Below are 20,193 nucleotides of genomic sequence, written 5' to 3'. Positions count from 1 at the left end.
ACAATAAGGCAACAAAAAGGAAATAAATAAATATTTTTTAAAATTAAAAGAAAAAAGAAGGAGATATACCACAAAGCACAAGGACCGATGTAAGAATCTCAGTTCCTGCCCCCGGCTCCCCACCTGCAGGGAGTCGCTTCACAAGCAGTGAAGCAGGTGTCTGTCTTTCTCTCTCCCTCTCTGTCTTCCCCTCCTCTCTCCATTTCTCTGTCCTGACCAACAACAATGATATCAATAACAACAACAATAATAACCACAACAATGATAAAAGCAACTAGGGCAACAAAAGGGGAAAAATAGTCTCCAGGAGCAGTGGATTCATGAATCCACTTCTTCTTCTAGCGTTTGTTGTGAATCCACTGAACCCCAGCAATAACCCTGGAGGCAAAAAAAAAAAAAGCCAGAGAACACTCTCATACATGCGGAGCTGGGGATTGAACTGGGAACCTCAAGCATGCAAAGACTAAAAAATAGTGGGTGACTAGAAAAATGGTTCAACTGGCAGAGCAATGGGCTTTCATGATCACTAAGAGAGGAAGAATTGGTTGGTTTTGTTTATCGATATAACCCAATACCAAGCATAATGCTTGGTTAATTGAGACGCACAAAAATATATCTGCTGTATAAACCAGTAGGTGAGTGGTCTAGGAGGTGGTGCAGTGGATAAAACATTGGACTCTCAAGCATGAAGTCCTGAGTTCAATCCCCAGCAACACATGTACCCGAGTGATATCTGGTTTTCTCTCTCTACTCCTATCTTTCATTAATAAATAAAATCTTTTTAAAAAGGAAAAACATAAACAAGTAGGTGACAACAAGAACTTTCAAAGAAGGTTATTTATTTAGCCATCACTGGGACTTCACTTGCCAGGCCGACTTTTGTAGACACAGAGAGAGACAGAGACAAAAGGAAGGATGTGATAATACCAAAACCTGCCCTAGCGCTGTAACATTTCCACGTGGTGTACTGGGGTATTGAACCTGGGTCACACACATGGCAAAGCAGGCACACTCCCAGGTGAGTTATCTTGATGACTCTCAAAAGGAATTCTTAGACAGGAAGTCAATGTGCAGTGCCAGTGTTATTGCTTGAATTGACAGGACAACTGTGAGTCCAGAGGTCTTGACTTCTGCCCAGGGCCTGGTCCATGTCCAGTTGCTGGCCTTGTACCCAAAGGCTGTCCAAACAAAAGGAGGCAGAAGAGACCTCTCCTAGAGGGGGCATTCAGATATTAGGATGGCTTGGATTCAGAAAGTCTCTCCTTGTTTCCAACGCTCCAAACTCAGTTTTTGAAACCAGTCCCTCTTAGCTATTTTCTTTTCACCTCCTCAGAAACACTGTCCCGTCTAGAGGTGGTGGCAACAGCAGCAGTGTACTGTTCCCTAATATACTTCCCACTAGTTTGCTTCCTAATACATTTTATCTTTTTTATTATAGTTATTATTTGTAATTTTTTTAATTTATTTGGTAGAGACAGAAACTGAGAGGAAGTAGAGAGGGAGAGGGAGGGAGGAGGGAGGGAGGGAGGGAGAGAGAGAGAGAGAGAGAGAGAGAGAGAGAAAGAACTGCAATACTGCTTCACCACTTGTGAAGCTTTGCCTCCAAGGGACCCAGGTGGTGGCACACCTGGTTGAGTGCACACATTATAGTGCTTAAGGACTCAGGTTCAAGCCCCTAGTCCCCACCTGCAGGGGGAAAGCTTCACAAGTGATGAAGCAGGGCTGCAGGTGTTTCTCTGTCTTTCTCTCCTCCTCCCCTCTCAATTTCTATTTCTATCCAATAACAAAATAAATAAAATATTTAAAAAAAAAATTTGCCTCCATACGTAGAGACTGGGGGCTTGAACCGGGATTTTTTTAAAAAAGATTTTATTTACTTATTAATGAGGAAGATAGGAGGAGAGAGAAAGAACCAGACATCACTCTGGCACATGTGCTGCTGGGGATTGAACTCAGGACCTCATGCTTGAGAGTCCAAAGCCTTATCACTGCGCCACTTCCCAGACCATTGGGGATCTTTGAAAAGTATAAAATGTGCACTCAACCAGGTGTACCACCACCTGGGCTCCCTCCCCTCCCCCCCCCTTTTTTTTTTTTTTTACTGATTAGCTCTGGTTTGATTATGTGGGGGAATGAACCTGGAACTTTAGAGCATCAGGCATGAACATCTTTTGCATAACCTTTATTTTCTCCCCCGCCCACATTATATTTTGACAAACAAAGAACTCCCTCTCCAAATTTTCCTTCCCACCTTCTCCCCTCCCTTTCACCACTTCCAAGGGTGTGCTTGGAACTTGATCATCACACTCTTACCTGGCAAAGCTCCCAGGAAGAGACGCCCCTGTGGGTGCACCCAAAGGTTGAGGAAGGAGCCAGGTCCTGAGGGAGGCAGAGCAAGGGTCTTCTCCTGCCCCTGACTCAGGACCACGCTGGACTCATCCAGTTTCAGGTGAAGAGGAAGTCCCAAGACCAGGGGCAGATCTAGATTGGCTTCTGATCCAGAAGATAGCACCACCTTCTTCAGAGTGTGTGGCATAGGGATAGAGGTAGAGGAGGAAAGAATGACATTCATTTCATTCATTCATTCTTGTGGCCCTACCCTTAGCCTTTTAATTCTGCCTCTAGCTACTGGCCATCCCCATCATATAAATCCTGCCTCAATTCTCCTGGATTCACTCTCTATATACACTCATACAAATATATATATATATATTAATCTATATTATATATATATATTTGCCAGAGCACAGCTCAGCTCTGGCTTACAGTGCTGCTGAGGATTGAACCTGGGACCTCATAGTCTCAGATATGAAAATCTTTTGCATAACCCTTATGCTGTCTCCCCAGCTCCATACTAGCTATATTTTTTAAATGTTCAAATCTTTTAATTTTATTTTTAAATATTTATTTCCTTTTGTTGCCCTTGTTTTATTATTGTTGTAGTTATTTTTTAAATATTTATTTATTTATTCCCTTTTTGTTGCCCTTGTTGTTTTATTGTTGTAGTTATTATTGTTGTCTGTCTTTGTTATTGGATAGGACAGAGAGAAATGGACAGAGGAGGGGAAAGCAGAGAGGGCGAGAGAAAGATAGACATCTGCAGACCTGCTTCACTACCTGTGAAGGGACTCCCCTGCAGGTGGGGAGCCAGGGGCTCGAACTGGGATCCTTAAGCCGGTTCTTGGCACTTTGCACCATGTGCGCTTAACCTACTGCACTATCACCCGACTCCCCTGTTGTAGTTATTATTGTTGTTGTTATTGATGTCATTGTTGGATAGGATAGAAATGGAGAGGGGAGGGGAAGACAGAGAGGGAGAAAGATAGACACCTGCAGACCTGCTTCACTGCTTGTGAAATGACTCCCCTGCAGGTGGGGAGCCAGGGGGGGGGGGTCTCTAACTGGGATCCTTACCCTGGTCCTTGTGCTTGCACCACATGGCTTAACCCGTTGTGCTACCACCCGACTCCCACTAGCTTTTTTTTTTTTTTTTTGCCTCCAGGGTTGTCGCTGGGGCTCAGTGCCTGCACTACAAATCCACTGCTCCTGAAGGCCATTTTTCTCATTTTTATTGCCCTTGTTGTTCATCAAGAAAAGAGGGGGAGACAGAGAGGGGAAGAGAAAGACAGACCTTCCACCTTCTGCATCTCATAATGACCATACTCCCAGAGGGATAAAGAATAGGAAAGCTCATACTCCCAGAGGGATAAAGAATAGGAAAGCTATCAGGGGAGGGGATGGGATACAGAGGTCTGGTGGTGGGAACTGTGTGGAGTTGTACCCCTCTTACCCTATGGTTTTTGTCAATGCTTTCTTTTTATAAATAAAAATTAAAATTAAAAAAAGAAGGAAGGAAGGAAATAAAAAGGAAAAGGGAAAGAGAAGCTGGGTAGTAGCACACCCAACTGAGTGCACATGTTAACATGCACAAGGACCCAGGTCCAAACCCCGGCTCCCCACCTGCAAGGGAGTCGCTTCACAAGCGGTGAAGCAGGTCTGCAGGTGTCTGTCTATCTTTCTCTCCCCCTCTCTGTCTTCCCCTCCTCTCCCCATTTCTCTCTGTCCTATCCAACAACAATGAGAACAATAATAACTACAAGAATAAAACAATAAGGTCAGCAAAAGGGAATAAATAAATATTTTTTTAAAAAGAAAGTAAAAAAAAAAGGAGGATGGCCACCAGGAGTGGTGGGTTCATGGTGCAGTCACAAAACCCCATTAACAATCGTCATGACAATAAAAAAGAAGAGAGGAGAGAAGAGGAAAGGAAAGGAGAGGAGAGAGAAAGGAAGCTATGGGGTAGGGGTAGAGAGCAAAAAGACTCTCAACACTTGAGGTTCTGAAGTTCCAGGTTCAATATCCTGCACCACCATAAGCCAGAGCTGAGCATCGAGCAGTGCTCTAGTAAAAACAACAACAACAATAAAAAATGAAAGAAAGAAAAGAAAAGAGAGGGGAAAAAAGAAGGAGGAGGAGGAGGTACATGTCTCAGATCTATTACCTCCACCCTAAAATTTTCCTGATTATGACATTTGGGACCCCACCTACCCAACCTCCATGGATCCCAGATGGCATTTAATAGGTAGCAGCCCTTTCTTACTTGATCTTGGAGGTAGAGGCTAAGCCAAGAAGAGTTGCTCAGAGTCCCCAGGGTAAGGAGGTTACCGGTGCCTGCTGCCAGCCGGAGTTCCAGATCCAGAGAGAAGGACCAGGGCTTTGTACTAGGCTGCGGAATGTCTGGGGGCGGGGATGTGGTGGGGAGAAAGGACCTCTCTGAGGTCTCAAGGTCAGGGTGGCTCACAGTGGGAAGGGGCTCACAGTGGGAGGGGGAAAGTAGGCATGAAGCTGGTCATGTAGGGAAGAATAGCCTTACCATAAAGACTGAATTCTGCGTGCGTCCCCGGAGGGAAGAATATCCCAGGCCGAGACTCTACAGCACAGCTTCTGAGGCTAGCGTGCGTGGAGACTGACATCTGGGCCTGGGGGTCCAACCAACTGCCTCTGCGCAGACAGCCATCCAGGGCAGGGGCCAGCTGGAGCGGGTGGGGAAGCCAGTGAGGACATGGTAATCAGGACCTCTGAACCCCAGTCCCAGCCTTCCCCACAGTGGTTTATTTCTCTCTAGAAGACAAATATTGGTTACCCTCATGCAGTCTTCGTTCTCTCTCTCTGTCTCTCTCTCTGTCTCTCTCTCTCTTATTTTTGCCACCAGGATTATCATTGTGGCTCAGTGCCAGCACTACGAATCCACTGCTCCTGGCGGCTTTTTTTTTAAGTTTTTAAAAAATTTTATTTATTTATTTTCCCTTTTGTTGCCTTTGTTGTCTTTTTTATTACTGTTGTAGTTATTATTGTTGTTATTGATGCCGTCGTGGTTGGATAGGACAGAGAGAAATGTAGAGAGGAGGGGAAGACAGAGAAGGGGAGAAAGTGATAGACACTTGGGAGTCGGGCGGGAGCACAGTGGGTTATGTGCACGCGGTGCAAAGCACAAGGACCGGAGTGAGGATCCCGGTTAGAGCCCCCGGCTCCCCATCTGCAGGGGAGTCGCTTCACAGGTGGTGAAGCAGGTCTGCAGGTGTCTATCTTTCTCTCCTCCTCTCTGTCTTCCCCTCCTCTCTCCATTTCTCTCTGTCCTATCCAACAACGATGGCATCAATAACAACTACAATAATAACTACAATGAAAACAAGGGCAACAAAAAGGGAATAAATAAATAAGTTTTTTTTTAAAAAAAAAAGATAGACACCTGCAGATCTGCTTCACAGCCTGTGGAGCGACTCCCTTACAGGTGGGGAGCCGGGGGCTGGAACCAGTAGCCTTCTGCCAGTCCTTGAGCTTTGCACCACGTGCGCTTAACCCACTGCACTACCGCACTACCGCCCGACTCCTTTTTTTTTTTTCTTTGACAGGACAGAAAGAAATTCAGAGGGGAGAGGGGGATAGAGAGATAGAAACCTGCAGCTCTGACTCACCACTTGTGAAGCATTCGCACTGTAGGTGGGGAGTGGGGATCGAACCTTTGTCCTTGCACATAGTGATATGTGCACTTAGCCAAATGCACCACTGCCTGGCTGGCCCACTTGCCCCCTTCCTTCCTTCCTTCCTTCCTTCCTTCCTTCCTTCCTTCCTTCTTTCCTTCCCTCCCTCCCTCTTCTCTCTCTGTCTCTCCTTCTTTTCTCCCTTGCTCTCTCTTTTCTTTTTCTTCCCAACAAGAGACAGAGACACAGAAAAAGAGAGACCAGAGCACTGCTGAGGAATGAACCTGGGACTTTGGAGCCTCTGGCATGAAAGTCTTTTGCACAACCACTACGCCATCTCCCTTCATCCATGTAGTTTTCTTTCATCCCCTCGCCTCCAAAGTGCATGGACCTCCACGACCATATAGCTTTGGTTATAGTTTCTGCCCCGTGGGATGCAGTTACCGGCAAACGGAGGCTAGAGGTAGGGAACAGCAGTCCCCCCAGCGCAATATTCAGGATGGTCTCCGATTTATTGGTCATAGGCCCAAAGACCTGTCTCAGGCAAAGCACCTCCTCCCCATCCACCTTCAGCAGCAATGTGTCCTCATGGCTCTTCAACACTATCTGTAGGAGGGAAGAGAATCAGAAACAGGGGCGTGCCTCTGCCACTTCTGCTGGAGAAAGTCTAGAACACACACGTAAGGTTCAACTAGCATCTTAGGCTCATTTAGTATAGCTACTGCATCTCAGAATTCCCCTTGAAAAATGAGAGCAGGGGCTGGGTGACTGCGCATGTTACCAAGTGCAAGGACCCAGGCTTAAGCACTCCCCTCCCCTCACCTCATCCTCACATGTAGGCAGGACGCTTCATGAATGGTGAAGCACAGCTACATGTGTCTCTCTTTCTCTGTCTCCCCTTCCCTTCTCAATATCTTTCTGTCCAATCAGATAAAAATAGATTAATTTAAAAAAATGGGAACAAGAATAACAACTTTGGGGAGTTGGGTGGTAGCGCAGCAGGTTAAGCACAGGTGGCGCAAAGCACAAGGACAGGGGAAGGATCCCGGTTTGAGCCCCTGGCTCCCCACCTGCAGGGGAGTCACTTCACAAGCAGTGAAGCAGGTCTACAGGTGTCTGTCTTTCTCTCCCCCATCTGTCTTCCCTTCCTCTCTGTCCTATCCAACAATGATGACATCAATCACAACTACAATAATAACTACAACAGTAAAGCAACAAGGGCAACAAAAGAGAATAAATAAATAAATATTTTTTAAAAAAGAATAACAACTTGGATTAGGGAAAACAACCCAGCGGTTTACACAACAGACTTTCATGCTTGAGATGTCAGAGATCCCAGGTTCAATCCCCTACACCACTATAAACCAGAACTTTCTTTAAAAAAGACTATTTATTTATTCCCTTTTGTTGCCCTTGTTGTTTTATTGTTGTAGTTATTATTGTTGTTATTGATGTCATCACTGTTGAATAGGACAGAGACAAATGGAGAGAGGAGTGGAAGACAGAGGTAGAGAGAAAGATAGACACCTATAGACCTGCTTCACGGCTTGTGAAGAGACCCCCCCCCTGCAGGTGGGGAGCCAGGGGCTCGAACCGGGCTCCTTACTCCGGTCCTTGTGCTTCACGCCACACGCGCTTAACCTGCTGCACTACCACCCAACTCCCTATTTATTTATTTGTTGTTGTTGTTTTTAATTTTATTTATTTATTTATTACTGGATAGAGACAGAGAGAAATTGAGGGGAAGGGGATATAGAGAGGGAAAGAGACAGAGAGACACCTGCAGCCCCACTTCACCATTCGTGAAGCTTTCCCTTTGCAGGTGGGGGCCAGGGGCTTTAACCTGGGTCCTTGTACACTGTAATGTGTGTACTTAACCAGGTGTGCCACCGCCAGGCCCCTAAGATTTTATTTATTTATTCATGAACAAGATAGGAGGAGAGAGACAGAACGAGTCAGACAGCACTCGGTACATGTGCTGCTAGGGACTGAGCTCAGGACTTTATGCTTGAGAGTCCAATGCTTTAGCCACTGTGCCACCTCTCGGACCGCTAAGCCAGAACTGATTTATATGGATTCTCAAGCATAAACATTTGAGTTCAATCCCCAGCACTGTGTTTTCTAGAGCGATACTCCAGTTTTCTCACTCTCTAATGAATAAATTAACAATAATAATGATAAAAAGAACAACAGGGGGGCCAGGCAGTAGCACACCGGTAAAGCACACATAGTACAAAGTGCAAGGATCCCAGTTCAAGCCCCCGGCTCCCCACCTGCAGGGGAGTCACTTCACAGGCAGGTCTGCAGGTGTCTGTCTTTCTCTTCCCCTCTCTGTCTTCCCCTCCTCTCTCCATTTGGCTCTATCCTATCCAACAACAGCAGAAAAAAAAAAAAAAACAGGGGCCAGGAAATGGCGCACCTGGTTAAGCACACACTACAGTGCACAAGGACACGGGTTCAAGCCCCTGGTTCCCACCTGCAGGGGGAAAGTTTCACAAGTGGTGAAGCAGGGCTGCAGGTGTCTCTCTGTATCTCTCCATCTCTATCTCCCCTTACCCTCAATTTCTCTCTGTCTCTATCCAATAATAAATAAATAAATAAAACTAAAACAACAACAACAACAACTTTATGGAGATGTTGCCAACTTAAAATGACAGTGGAGCCCACTAGCAATTCTGGTCTCTCTTTTATTTTGTTTTGTATTTTACCAAAGAACTGCTCAGCTCTGGCTTATAGTGGTATGGAGGATTGAATTTGGGACTTTGGAGTCTGAGGCATCATAGTATCTTTGTATAACCATTATGTTATCTACCCACACCCCCAATTTTGGTCCCTTTTCTCAGACCAGCTTAAGACAGCCCTCCTCTGAGGAGCAGATTGGCTTACCTGATGCCACTTGCCGTCATTCAGCTGGGGTCCAGCACTCACTGTAACCTGGGCCCTGTAATTGTGCATTTGGATCTCAGCCCTGCCATTACGAAGTCCCAGCATAAACCAGTCATTGTCTGAGTTGCGATTACCATAAAGAATCACACCCTCAGGATCCCAAGTTCGAAGCTCAAAGGAAGAGGAGGTTCTGAAAGACGAAAAGAGGAGGGGTCTGTGCGTGCCCTCTATGGCCTGTGTGGGGTCGGGGGAGGTACAATTCAGGGAGTGAGAAAGATAAAAGAGAGAGAGTTGGGCGGTAGCACAGTGGGTTAAGCGCATGTAGTAGTGGTGCTAAGCGCAAGGACCGGCTTAAGAATCCCGGTTCGAGCCCCCGGCTCCCCACCTGTAGGGGAGTCGCTTCACAAGCAGTGAAGCAGGTCTGCAGGTGTCTTTCTCTTCCCCTCTCTGTCTTCCCCTCCTCTCTCCATTTCTCTCTGTCCTATCCAACGACGACATCAATAACAACAATAATAACTACAACAATAAAAAACAAGGGCAACAAAATGGAATAAATAAATATTTAAAAAAAAGAAAGAAGAGAAGGAGAGATAAGAACTGATAGAGAAGGGTGTAAGATCAGGGCCAAGGGCTTAGGTCAACCCCATACTTTCTGATCCTGGCGATTTCAAAAGTTATGATGGTAACAGGCTCTGGTCCTGGGCCATTGCTGAGGTGAATAGCAGGAGTCGGCTGGCTCTATCACAAAGAGAAGATAAACAAGCTGGAGTGAGTGAGAATATGCCAGAGACATGCCAAGGGTAAGGACATTACTATACAGCTAGAGAAGGTAAGAAAGGCAAAGAGCAGAGCCACAGTGTAGCAAGTTTAACATCACAGGCAGAAAACTGAGAAATGTTACGCATGTACAAACTACTGTATTTTACTGTCGACTGTAGACCATTAATCCCTCAATAAAGAAACTAAAAGTAATAATAAAATAAAACTAAAAAACACAGACAAGGGCTGGGTAACCCAACTTTTGTACCTGGGTGGAGGGAATCTGTCCCAGGGCCCATCTGTGGTGGTTGTGAGGCAGCAGCAGCAGGAGCAACAGAGGCAACAGATGAGATGTGACCAGTGGGCCTCTGCTCTCCATGGTCAGCTTCAGTCTTCTCTGTGACTCACAACTCTGGGGAGAATGCCTGGCAGCAGGCAGCCTTAGGCATGGGTGCTGGAGGGTTAAAGGTTGCCCCGGGGAGAAGCAGGGGGGCAGGAAACTGGGGCACTGACCTATTGGGGACAGATGATAGAAGGGACAGAGTCCCTCCATTCCCTTCCCCCACTGGTGAGAAAGATTACTAGGAGTTAGAAGAGAGCACCCCACTTTCCCTCTCCTTTTCTACAGCCAGACTAGGATTTTTTCAAACCCCCATGCACTCCCACCTCCACCTGATGAGGGTGCCCACCTCCACAGGCCTGAGGGCTTGGTACAGACCTGCACTGCTTCCCAAGTGGCATCCTCCATCAGTACTAGAGCTGAGAGCTACCCAGATTCTGAGTTGGGTAGCTGTGGGAGAGTCACTCTACCCTTGTGTTTTTTTGTGTCTTTATCTTTAAAATGTGAAAAAGATTATAAAGCAAAAAAAAAAAAAAAAAACAATACCTTCTTTGTGGGTAAGGAGTAATAGAGATACTTCAAGCAGGGCCCTCGTATCTGCTCTGTGTTCCTCCCTGAGCATTTTCCCAAGCCTCTGAGGTGTGGTTTCACTGAGAGGTACTGTCTCAGAGTGTAATTTAGTGAATACGAAAGGACCCCAAACATCTCTATCCATTTATATTACAGGGCCCTATCATCTAATAACAAATGCATCAATCACCCTCTCCCTGACCCATTTTAAAATACAAATGTCCTTGGGCCATGAAAATAGCTCATTTGGATGATGTACTATTTTGCCATGTGCACAACCCAGGTTTGAGCCTGGCCCAATCTACAGTAAAGGAAGTCTTAATATTGTGGTCTCTTTCACCCTCTCTCTGCCTTACTGTCTCTCTATCTAAAAAATAAAGATGGGGAGTTTGGCGGTAGCGCAGCGGGTTAAGTGCACGTGGTGCAAAGCGCAAGGACCAGCATAAGGATCCCGGTTCCAGCCCCCGGCTCCCCACCTGCAGGGGTGTCGCCTCACAAACAGTGAAGCAGGTCTGCAGGTGTCTGTCTTTCTCTCCCCTTCTCTGTCTTCCCTTCCTCTCTCCATTTCTCTCTGTCCTATCCAACAATGAGGACATCAATAACAACAACAATAATAACTACAATAATGAAATAACAAGGGCAACAAAAGGGGATAAATAAATATTAAAAAGAATAAAGATAATAAAAAATAAGAGGCTGGGGAGATAGCATCATGACTATGCAAAAAGACTTTCATGCCTCTGACACCAAAGGTCCCAGGTTCAATCTTTTTTTAAATTTTTATTTATTTATTATTTGATAGAGACAGCGAGAAATTAAGAGGGGAGGGAAAGATAAAGAGAGAGAGAGACAGAGAGACACCTGCAGCTCTGCTTCACCATTCAGGAAGCTTTCCCCCTGCAAGTGGGGACCAGGGGCTTGAATCCGTATCCTTGTGCACTGTAATGTGTGCGCTTAACCAGGTGCACCACCGCCTGGCCCCTCCAGGTTAAATCTTTAGCACCACCGTAAACTGAGCAGTGCTCTGGTAATAATACATTAATACAATAAAAATAAATATTAGGACTAGGGAGATAGCATAAAGGTATGCAAACAATTTTCAGTACTGGAGGCAGCCTAGGTCCCAGGTTCAATCTCCTGCACCACTGGAAGCCACAGCTGAGTACTGCTTTGGGAAAACAAACAAACAAAGCAGCAAACATTGGGAGATTGGTGGTGGTTCACCAGTTGAACCATTAGCTGGGTTCAAGGCCCTGGTCCCCAGTTGCAGGGGGAAGCTTGATGAGTGGTGAAGTAGTACCGTAGATGTCTCTCTCTCTCCCTCTCTCCTTCTCTATCACCCCCTCTTCTCTCAATTTCTCTTTGTTCTATCAAATAAAAGACTCGGGTTCAAGCCCCTGGTCCCTACCTACTGGGGGAAAGCTTCATGAGTGGTGAAACAGGGCTGCAGATGTCTGTTTCTTTCCCTCTTTATCTTCCCCTCCCCCTCTTGTCTCTACCCAATTATATATATATATAATTTTTTAAAGGCCACCAGGAGTGGTGGAGTCATCATGCAAACAATGAGCCCCAGCAATAATCCTGGTGGTAATAATAATAAATACTGCCGGGAGACAGCTAATGGTTATGCAAAAGACTCTCATGTCTGAGGCTCTGAGGCCCCAGGGTCAATCTCCTGCACCACCACAAGCCAGCTGTTTTTCTTTCCTCTCCCTCTCTCTCCCCCTCCCCTCTCTCTCTGCATTCTGCTCTCACTTGTGTTTAGGGGAGCTTGAGTGGCTAGGAGTGAAGCGTAGAACAGAAATCACTGCGTATTTCAGTTAAAGCAATAGAGGGATGCTCCTGAGCCCAGTCGAGGACATCCAAAAACAACAGCTGTGAAAGCATGCAGTTCAGCCTTGACCCCTGCCCACCAAGTCCCTGAGTCACAAGACCCAGCAGAGGGGGGCAGAGCTAGAGGGCGGGGTCGTGCCTCCTCTGCAAGCTGATTGGCTGGCGGCTGGGGGCCCCCTGGCCGTGAGGAGGGTTCTCCGCAGGCCGGCCCTCTAGTCCCCTGGCGGCGGCGCCCGCACCCTCTGCTCCCCCGGGCTTCTCTGGGCCCTGAAAGGGTACCAGCGACTTTGCTCCGGTTCCCGCAGACCGAAAGTGGGAGTCGGCATGGCTTCCGTGAGCATCCGAGAGGCCAAGGAGGGAGACTGTGGAAGCATCCTGAGACTGATTCGGGTGAAGGCTGCGGGTCGGAAACCGGGGTCCTAGAGGGGCTCGGCGGCGCGGCTGGAGCAGGCCAGCTGGGAGCAGGGGGAGAAGAGCACCCTGGGGTCCAGCCCCCGGAGCAGTGGGGTCTTCTTGCCTTAATCCAGCCTCTCTCCCCAGGAATTAGCGGAGTACGAGAAACTGTCAGATCAAGTGAAGATCAGTGAAGAAGGTGGGAACCTGGGTCCTGGGGGTGGAGGTGGGGGTGGCGAGGGTTGGGTTCCCTGGCTTTGTTCCAAGCGGGCCACACACCTAGGCCCCCTTTCTCTCTTTGTCACAACTCCTCATCTCTGCAGCCCTGATAGCTGATGGCTTTGGAGAGAATCCTTTCTATCACTGTTTGGTAGCAGAGATTCTTCCCACGCCGATGGAGTCACAGGGTAAGAATCCTGGGACCTCGCGCTCACAGTTGGGAAGTAGCGCAGTGGGCAGTGTTGGACCCGAACACTGAGGTGGTAAGTTCAGTTCTCTGCAACGCATGTTTCAGGGTGATGCTCTGGCTCTCTCTCCTCTCATTCATCCATAAATATTTTTTAATGTTTTATTTATTTTTTGATAGAGACAGAAATTGAGAGGAAAGGAGACAAAGAGGAAGAGAGAAAAAAAAAAAGATACGTGTAGCTCTGCTTCACCCCTTGTGAAAATACCCCCTTGCAGGTGGGGACTGGGGGCTGTAATCCTGATCCTTTCTTGCACGTAGAAAGGGTGTGCCACTGTTAGATCATTTTTTTATTTATTACAACCAGGGTTGTCGCTTGATCTTTATGCCTATAGGACTGCACCACCATTCAAACAACCTTTTTTTCCCCCTTTCTTTTCTACATTTATTTATTTATTTATTTATTTTACCAGAACACTGCTCAGCTCTGGTTTATGGTGGTGCAGGAGATTAAACCTGAGCCTCAGTCATGTGAGTCCTGTTGCATAACCATTAAACTATCTCCCCTGCCTTCTTTCATTGTTTCTTTTTGATAGAGGGAATGACAGAGAGAGTGAGAACGAGACAGAGAAGGGGAGATACCTACAGCACTAAAGCTTCCCCCCTGCAGATTAGGACCAGGGACCTGAACTCTGGTTCTTGCACATGTTGACATGTGGGCCCCAGGTGAGCCACTACCCAGCACCTCACTTTTTTTTTAAGGATATTGGGATCTCAGAGATATCCTCCTCAATCATCCTCAGCAGTCCCTAAACACCCAACGGTTTGATAAAATAATAATTCTTTTTCTTTCTCAGAACCCCATGTGGTGGGCTATGGGCTGTATTACTTCAGCTACAGCACTTGGAAAGGACGCAACATTTATCTAGAAGACATCTATGTCATGCCGGAATATCGGGGTACTTGACAGAGGCTGGGACTGGCTGGGGTAGGAAAAGCAACCCATAGGCCCCTCTCTCCCCTGCCCTGTCAGCCAAGCCAATGACCTTTTATGATCCCCTTCAACTCATCTTCAAGCAGTCCTTCATTCTGTCTCTTTCTCACAACAGGTCAGGGGATTGGCACCAAGATAATCAGGAAGGTGGCTGAGGTGAGGAGAGGGGTGGGACTCATTGCTCAGCCTTGGAAAAGCAAAGGTGCATGAGAGGCACCTGGGTGGAGAAGAAAGTGAGAGCCCTTTTCCTTTCTGACCCCCCCAAAATCAAATGTCATCTTCTTCCATAGGTCGCCTTAGACAAGGGCTGCACCCAGTTCCGCCTGACAGTCCTGGATTGGAACAAAAACGCCATCGGTTTATACAAGAGCCTAGGAGCCCAAGATTTGACGGAAGCTGAGGGCTGGCATTCCTTTCGCTTTGAAGGAGAGGCAATGAGGGAGTTGGCAGGAAAGTGATACCATTCCTTGAGGATCTCTTTCTCCCCTACCACGTCAAGCACTCCTGAAAAATGTATCTCCACAGATACTTGCCTGAAAGAAGGGTTGAATGTGAATATTCCCAAAGTATAGAAAGAGCAGCACTGAGAGAGGGGTCTTTTCACCTAATTCTTGAAGGTGAAAAATAAATGAAATTACTCTGTGCTGATGTGGTGTTGGCTAGAGAGTTGATAACAGATAAGCTTCAGAGCTGGCAAAACAACGCAGGTGAATAGTGTGCTGCTTTGTCATGTGTGCGATACAGGTTTGAGCCCAGCCCCCACCACACTGATGGAAGCTTTAGTGTTGTGGTCTCTTTCATTCTCTCTCTGCCTTCTGTGTCTCTCTCTAAAACAAAAACAAAATAGATGAACAAGCAACAGAAAAAAAATAGTTTGCTATAATCACTAGCAACTGTCCTGGCTCTTCTGGTCAGCAGATGGTGTGTCCGAGGGTAAAGTGGGTTCTAAATGATGTTCAGGCACAGTGGCCAATGTTTTGGCTTTGGCCTTTGGGTTATAGAAAAGAGCAAGGGGCATTGGAGGTACATCGGGTGCACTGGTGACATTCAAGACTCAGGTACAAGCCTCCAATAACGGGATTGGGTTGTGTTGAAGCTAAGACTGAGGCAGTTCCACCAAAGCAACAGATGACCGAGGCTGCCACCTGGTGGTGATTTATCAGGCTCACTGGGCTTGCTCCAGCTTTGAAAAATTAGCTCAGCTACCTAGTACTTTTTTTTTTTTTTCCCCAAAAGTCACAAAATCAGGGTTGGCAAGATAACTTGCCTGGATAGGAGACCTGTTTTGTTATGCATATGACCCAGGTTCAAGACTGGCCTCTACTGATCTGGGGGAAGTTCCACACTTTAGAAAGCTTTGGTTCTGTAGTGTCTGTCTGTCCGTCTGTCTGTCTCTCTCTCTCTCTCATTTACCAGAGCACTGATCAGCTCCAGTTTATGGTGGTACAGGGGACTGAACTAGGGACTTAAGAACTTCAGGCATGAGAGTCTGTTTGCATAACCATTATGATATCTATTCCCACCCCCTCTGTTTCTTTCTTTCTTTTTTTTTAAATTTTTTATTTAAGAAAGGATTAATGAACAAAAACAAGGTAGGAGGGGTACAACTCCACACAATTCCCACCACCCAATCTCCATAACCCACCCCCTCCCATGATAGCTTTCCCATTCTCTAGCCCTCTGGGAGCATGGACCCAGGGTCGTTGAGGGTTGCAGAAGGTAGAAGGTCTGGCTTCTGTAATTGCTTCCCCGCTGAACATGGGCATTGACTGGTCGGTCCATACTCCCAGTCTGCCTCTCTCTTTCCCTAGTAAGGTGTGTCTCTGGGGAAGCTGAGCTCCAGGACACATTGGTGGGGTCTTCAATCCAGGGAAGCCTGGCCAGCATCCTGGTGGCATCTGGAACCTGGTGATTGAAAAGAGAGTTAACATACGAAGCCAAACAATTTGTTGAGCAATCATGGATCCCAAGCTTGGAATAGTGGAGAGGAAGTGTTAGGGAGGTAATCACTGCAAACTCTAGTGTACTTCTGCTTTCAGGTATATATTTTGCAGTAGTTTATAGGTACGTGTGAACATAAGCTCTCTCTCACAGAAACTGGTGTATATCTAGGTTATGGGACTTTGTTAGAAAGTGAACTACCTGAGATGAAATTAGAGTGTACTATAAAAGGAAAGGTCTCACCTGAGTAATGAAGCTGAAGGGTTGTCATTCCACACGTGAAGTCTCTGGACACAGTCTGAGGTGAAGCATGTTGTGGTGGCAATCGTTGCGTTGGTTAGGTTGTGATCGGCGGATGCAGTATTATTTGGTTTGGATTGGGAGATGCATACGGGAAAGTGGGCCCTATCCAAGGGTTCCAGGACTGGGGGAAGTAGGGGCTCTATAGTGGAGATGTGAGGTTCCTGCTGTCTTAGGGTTCAAAAAGACAATCGATAGTTAATGTTATCATCACATTATTTGGTAATTGGGTTAACTTTGAACCCCCTCTGTTTCTATCTGAAAAAACTGACCCAGACCATACCGATTTTACCACTCACTGCCAGGCCACTTTTTCATTCAGTGAGACCGAGCAGAAAGAGGAAAGAGAGACATGGAGACACCAGGGCTTTTTCCAGCACCGTAACACCTCCGATGTGGTGGTGGGGCACAAACTTAGGCTATATACATAAAGAAAGATATACACCTGCAAACCTGCTTCACCGTTTGTGAAGCGACTCCACTACAAGAGGTGAGCCGGTTGCTCAAACCATAATCCTTACACGGCACCATGGGCCTTGGGCTTTGCACCACCTGCCTGCGCTTAACCCTCTGCACTACTGCCTGACTCCCCGTTCAAGTTTTCTAAACAGAACTTAAAAACATCTAGCATGCATGATAATCTCAATACAATGGAGACCAATACATGTTATATACATCAAAGTTAAGTTACGTATTATCATAATCATATTTATCATCATTTTCACTCTTTTTAAGGCATTGGATTATTCATTGACAGTATTTTGTGATGACACCATATTTGTGGTAATAAGAATGTTTTCTGCCCCACCAGCAGGGGGGGTTACTCCACAAGCGGTGAAGCAGGTCTTCAGGTGTCTTTCTCTCCCCCTCTCTATCTTCACCTTCTCCATTTCTCTCTGTCTTATCCAACAATGACAACAATAACAACAATAATAATAACAACAACAATGATAAACAACAAGGACAATAAAAGTGAAAAAATATCCTCCAGGAGCAGTGGATTCATAGTGCAGGCACCGAGCCCCAGCAATAACCCAAAAAGTATAATAATAATAATAGAAAAATAAAAACATTCTGGAGCTGGGGACACAGCTAACGGTTAGGCAAAAAAAATCCTCATGCTTGAGGCTCTGAGTTCCCAGGTTCAGTCCCATGTACCATCATATGCCAGAGCTGAGCAGTGCTCTGGAAAAAAAAAAAAAAACTGAAAAGCTGATGTTGCAGGAATTGCTGCCTCTACAGCTGGGGCCAATGCAGTAGCCATCTGAACTGTAAACCTTTGCCCTGTAAGGGACAATGGAAACCTTGCTTTAGCTGAAACAGACATGGTTTGTGGCGTTAGTGTGCCAAGTGTAGGGGTACTTGGCCTAGTAGTAACCGAACCAACACTTAACCTTGAAACTGTTATTCTTTCTGAGGATGTAGTTGTTTTTTTTTTTTTTTTTTTTTTTTTGTAAAGACAAGTCTATAGTTTGGATCAATCAAACAGCAATATCTATCAGGTGGCAACCAAGGGCATGAATATGACTTGATCAATGGCAAAGGGGTTTGATTTCTTTGCCTTGCAATATCCAATAATATATAAATCTCTTGAGGGAGAAGTGAAAGATTGACTTGATGACACTGAATTGCTATTGCACAACATCTGCACCAGTAATTTTCTTAGCATGACTTGTATAAATCTTTGCATCGTCTAATAGTGGTTACATATCAGAAGGCAAATTTCAACATCTGAGTTATAACTCTTGGCTCACATTCTGTAATCTCCATATCCTTCAAGATTTGTGCCATCATCTGAACATCTTTCTGCATGCTCTTGGGAGAAGCCATCTAGCCAGACTCCATGATCATAAGTGGTGATCAGATATCTTGAGCTAAATCAACCACATTAATGTATTTCAGTCCTGATCTTGTTGCAAGTTCTCTGCCTAGAGTTGTGTTTCTAACCCCTGGTGTATTGGTGAACAGGATGTTCAGAAGCTGGGAGTCAGGCGGTAGTGCAGTGGGTTAAGTGCCATGGCGCGAAGCATAATGACCGGCATAAGGATGTTCAGAAACAACATGGTCCTCACCACCACAGGTCCAGATGCCAAGCTCACCATATTAAAAATTCTCCATATATATATATATATATATATATATATATATATATAGGGGGTGGGAAACAATCAGAGCATCACTCTGGCACGTGTGATGATGGGGATTAAACTCAGAACATCTATTTTTAATATCTATTTATTTATTTCCTTTTGTTGCCCCCCTTTTTATTGTAGTTGTTGTTGTTGATGTCCTCATTGTTGGATAGGACAGAGAGAAATGGAGAGAGGAGGGGAAGACAGAGGGGGGGAGAGAAAGACAGACACCTGCAGACCTGCTTCTCTGCCTGTGAAGCGACTCCCCTGCAGGTGGGAAGCCAGGGGCTAGAACGAGGATCCTTACTTACAGAGGTCCTTGCACTTTGCACCACCTGCACTTAACCCACTGTGCTACCACCCGACTCCCAGAACATTTCTTTTTATAGAAAGTGACAGAGAGATGAGGCAAAGAGTAAAAAAAAAAAAAAAAAAAAAAAAAGACTACAGATGTGGTCTGGGTGTGGTGCAGTGCAGAAAGTGTTGGACTCTCAAGCATGAGGTCCTGAGTTGGATTCTTGGCAGCACATGTACCAGAGTGATGTCTAGTTCTTTCTCTCTCTCTCTCTCTCCCTCTCTCCCTCTAATAAATAAACAAAATAAGAGAGAAAGATAAAGCTTCTCTCAATGTACTGAGGGTTGGGCTTGAACCTGGGTTGTGCACATAGCAAAGCAGCACACTAGCTAAGTGAACTGTTACTGACCCTTGATCATTTTTTTCTTTTTTTTTTAATATAAATTTTTTTGTGTGTCATTGTTGGGGCTCCACTGCTCTGGGCCAACTTTTTCAGATAGAGTGATACAGTTCAAGCCCTTGGTCCCCACCTGCAGGGGGAAAGCTTCACAAGTGGTGAAGTAAGGCTGCAGGTATTTCTGTCTTTCTCCATCTCTATCTTCCCTTGATTTCTGACTGTCTTTAGTCAATAAATAAATAAATGCCCACTTGCTCTGGGTCTGCCCATCCCCCGGCAGTTGGGAGATAGAGGTCAAAAGCGGCCCCTGGGGGTCCTGAGGTAGCTCAGAGTGCCATGCCAAGGGCAAAGTGCGCAGGGAGACAAGCAGTCAGCCCTGGGAAAACCTCAGTGGGACAATTTATTTATTGAAAGAAAAAGCAGGTAGATATAGACCACATCTCAGGAGGAAGGCTTAGGGTATTCATTAACCCAAACACAGAGCAAGACAATCCATAGTTACATTTTTACCAACAGACTGTTTGGTCATAAGTTTTACAATGTACATTTTTCCAGAGGTAAATTGCAGGCACTTTAGAGCAGTAAGAGAGAAGGGAAAAGCTGAGCAATGTTTGCTGGAGTTTTACAGTTAACACAGTAATCCATGGCTTTTAATTAAAGGAAGGAAAGAGGGAGGAGGTGGCATGTGTAGAAAGGCGCCCCTGTCACAGGGTCCAGCCATCATAAATTCCAGTGATGGGAGGAACCAGCCCTTCTCTCCACCTCAAGGGAGAGTTGGGGGTCAACCTGCTTGGATCTCATGGAAACAATGGCCTGGACTTTTCAGGACAGTGGGTCCATTCTCCAACAAATAAAAACAATAGAAAAAATAATTAAAAAAAAAAAGGTGATACAGGGAGTTGGGTAGTGATGCACCAGGTTAAGTGCATATAGTACAAAGTGCAAGGACCTGGATTCGAGCCCCCA

At 45.9% G+C, this 20,193-nt stretch overlaps 2 protein-coding genes and 1 pseudogene across 5 annotated transcripts; 1 reads left to right on the top strand and 2 right to left on the bottom strand.

Annotated features, from left to right (window-relative positions):
* Window positions 1-819: 819 nt before the first annotated feature.
* SHBG (sex hormone binding globulin) lies at window positions 820-10,110 on the bottom strand. 2 transcript variants are annotated; one of them, XM_060204317.1, is made up of 8 exons: window positions 9,895-10,110; window positions 9,517-9,605; window positions 8,868-9,057; window positions 6,426-6,587; window positions 4,874-5,033; window positions 4,601-4,737; window positions 2,314-2,515; window positions 820-1,212 (listed from the first exon to the last, which is right to left on the bottom strand). In XM_060204317.1, the coding sequence occupies exons 1-8, from the start codon at window positions 10,003-10,005 to the stop codon at window positions 1,064-1,066; spliced, it is 1,200 nt and encodes a 399-aa protein (XP_060060300.1). In that variant the 5' UTR covers window positions 10,006-10,110; the 3' UTR covers window positions 820-1,063. The 2 variants fall into 2 exon arrangements, with proteins under 2 accessions (XP_060060300.1, XP_007522295.1); XM_007522233.3 differs by having other exon boundaries at window positions 2,314-2,518; window positions 9,895-10,106.
* A 2,450-nt stretch (window positions 10,111-12,560) lies between these two features.
* On the top strand, window positions 12,561-14,806 carry SAT2 (spermidine/spermine N1-acetyltransferase family member 2). Of its 3 annotated transcripts, none has more exons than XM_007522215.3 (6): window positions 12,563-12,759; window positions 12,910-12,961; window positions 13,086-13,169; window positions 14,026-14,127; window positions 14,278-14,318; window positions 14,453-14,806. In XM_007522215.3, exons 1-6 carry the CDS (start codon window positions 12,694-12,696, stop codon window positions 14,618-14,620), a joined length of 513 nt encoding a protein of 170 aa, XP_007522277.1. In that variant the 5' UTR covers window positions 12,563-12,693; the 3' UTR covers window positions 14,621-14,806. The 3 variants fall into 3 exon arrangements, with proteins under 3 accessions (XP_016043715.1, XP_007522277.1, XP_016043712.1); XM_016188226.2 differs by having other exon boundaries at window positions 12,566-12,702; XM_016188229.2 differs by lacking the exon at window positions 14,026-14,127 and having other exon boundaries at window positions 12,561-12,759.
* A 242-nt stretch (window positions 14,807-15,048) lies between these two features.
* Window positions 15,049-18,248, bottom strand: LOC132542129 (transcription initiation factor TFIID subunit 9-like; annotated as a pseudogene).
* Between the last annotated feature and the right edge of the window lie 1,945 nt (window positions 18,249-20,193).

The sequence above is a fragment of the Erinaceus europaeus genome, chromosome 12 (assembly GCF_950295315.1).
Source record: "Erinaceus europaeus chromosome 12, mEriEur2.1, whole genome shotgun sequence".
NCBI classification, from domain to species: Eukaryota; Metazoa; Chordata; class Mammalia; order Eulipotyphla; family Erinaceidae; genus Erinaceus; species Erinaceus europaeus.
This window is presented reverse-complemented; position numbering and strand designations above follow the sequence as displayed.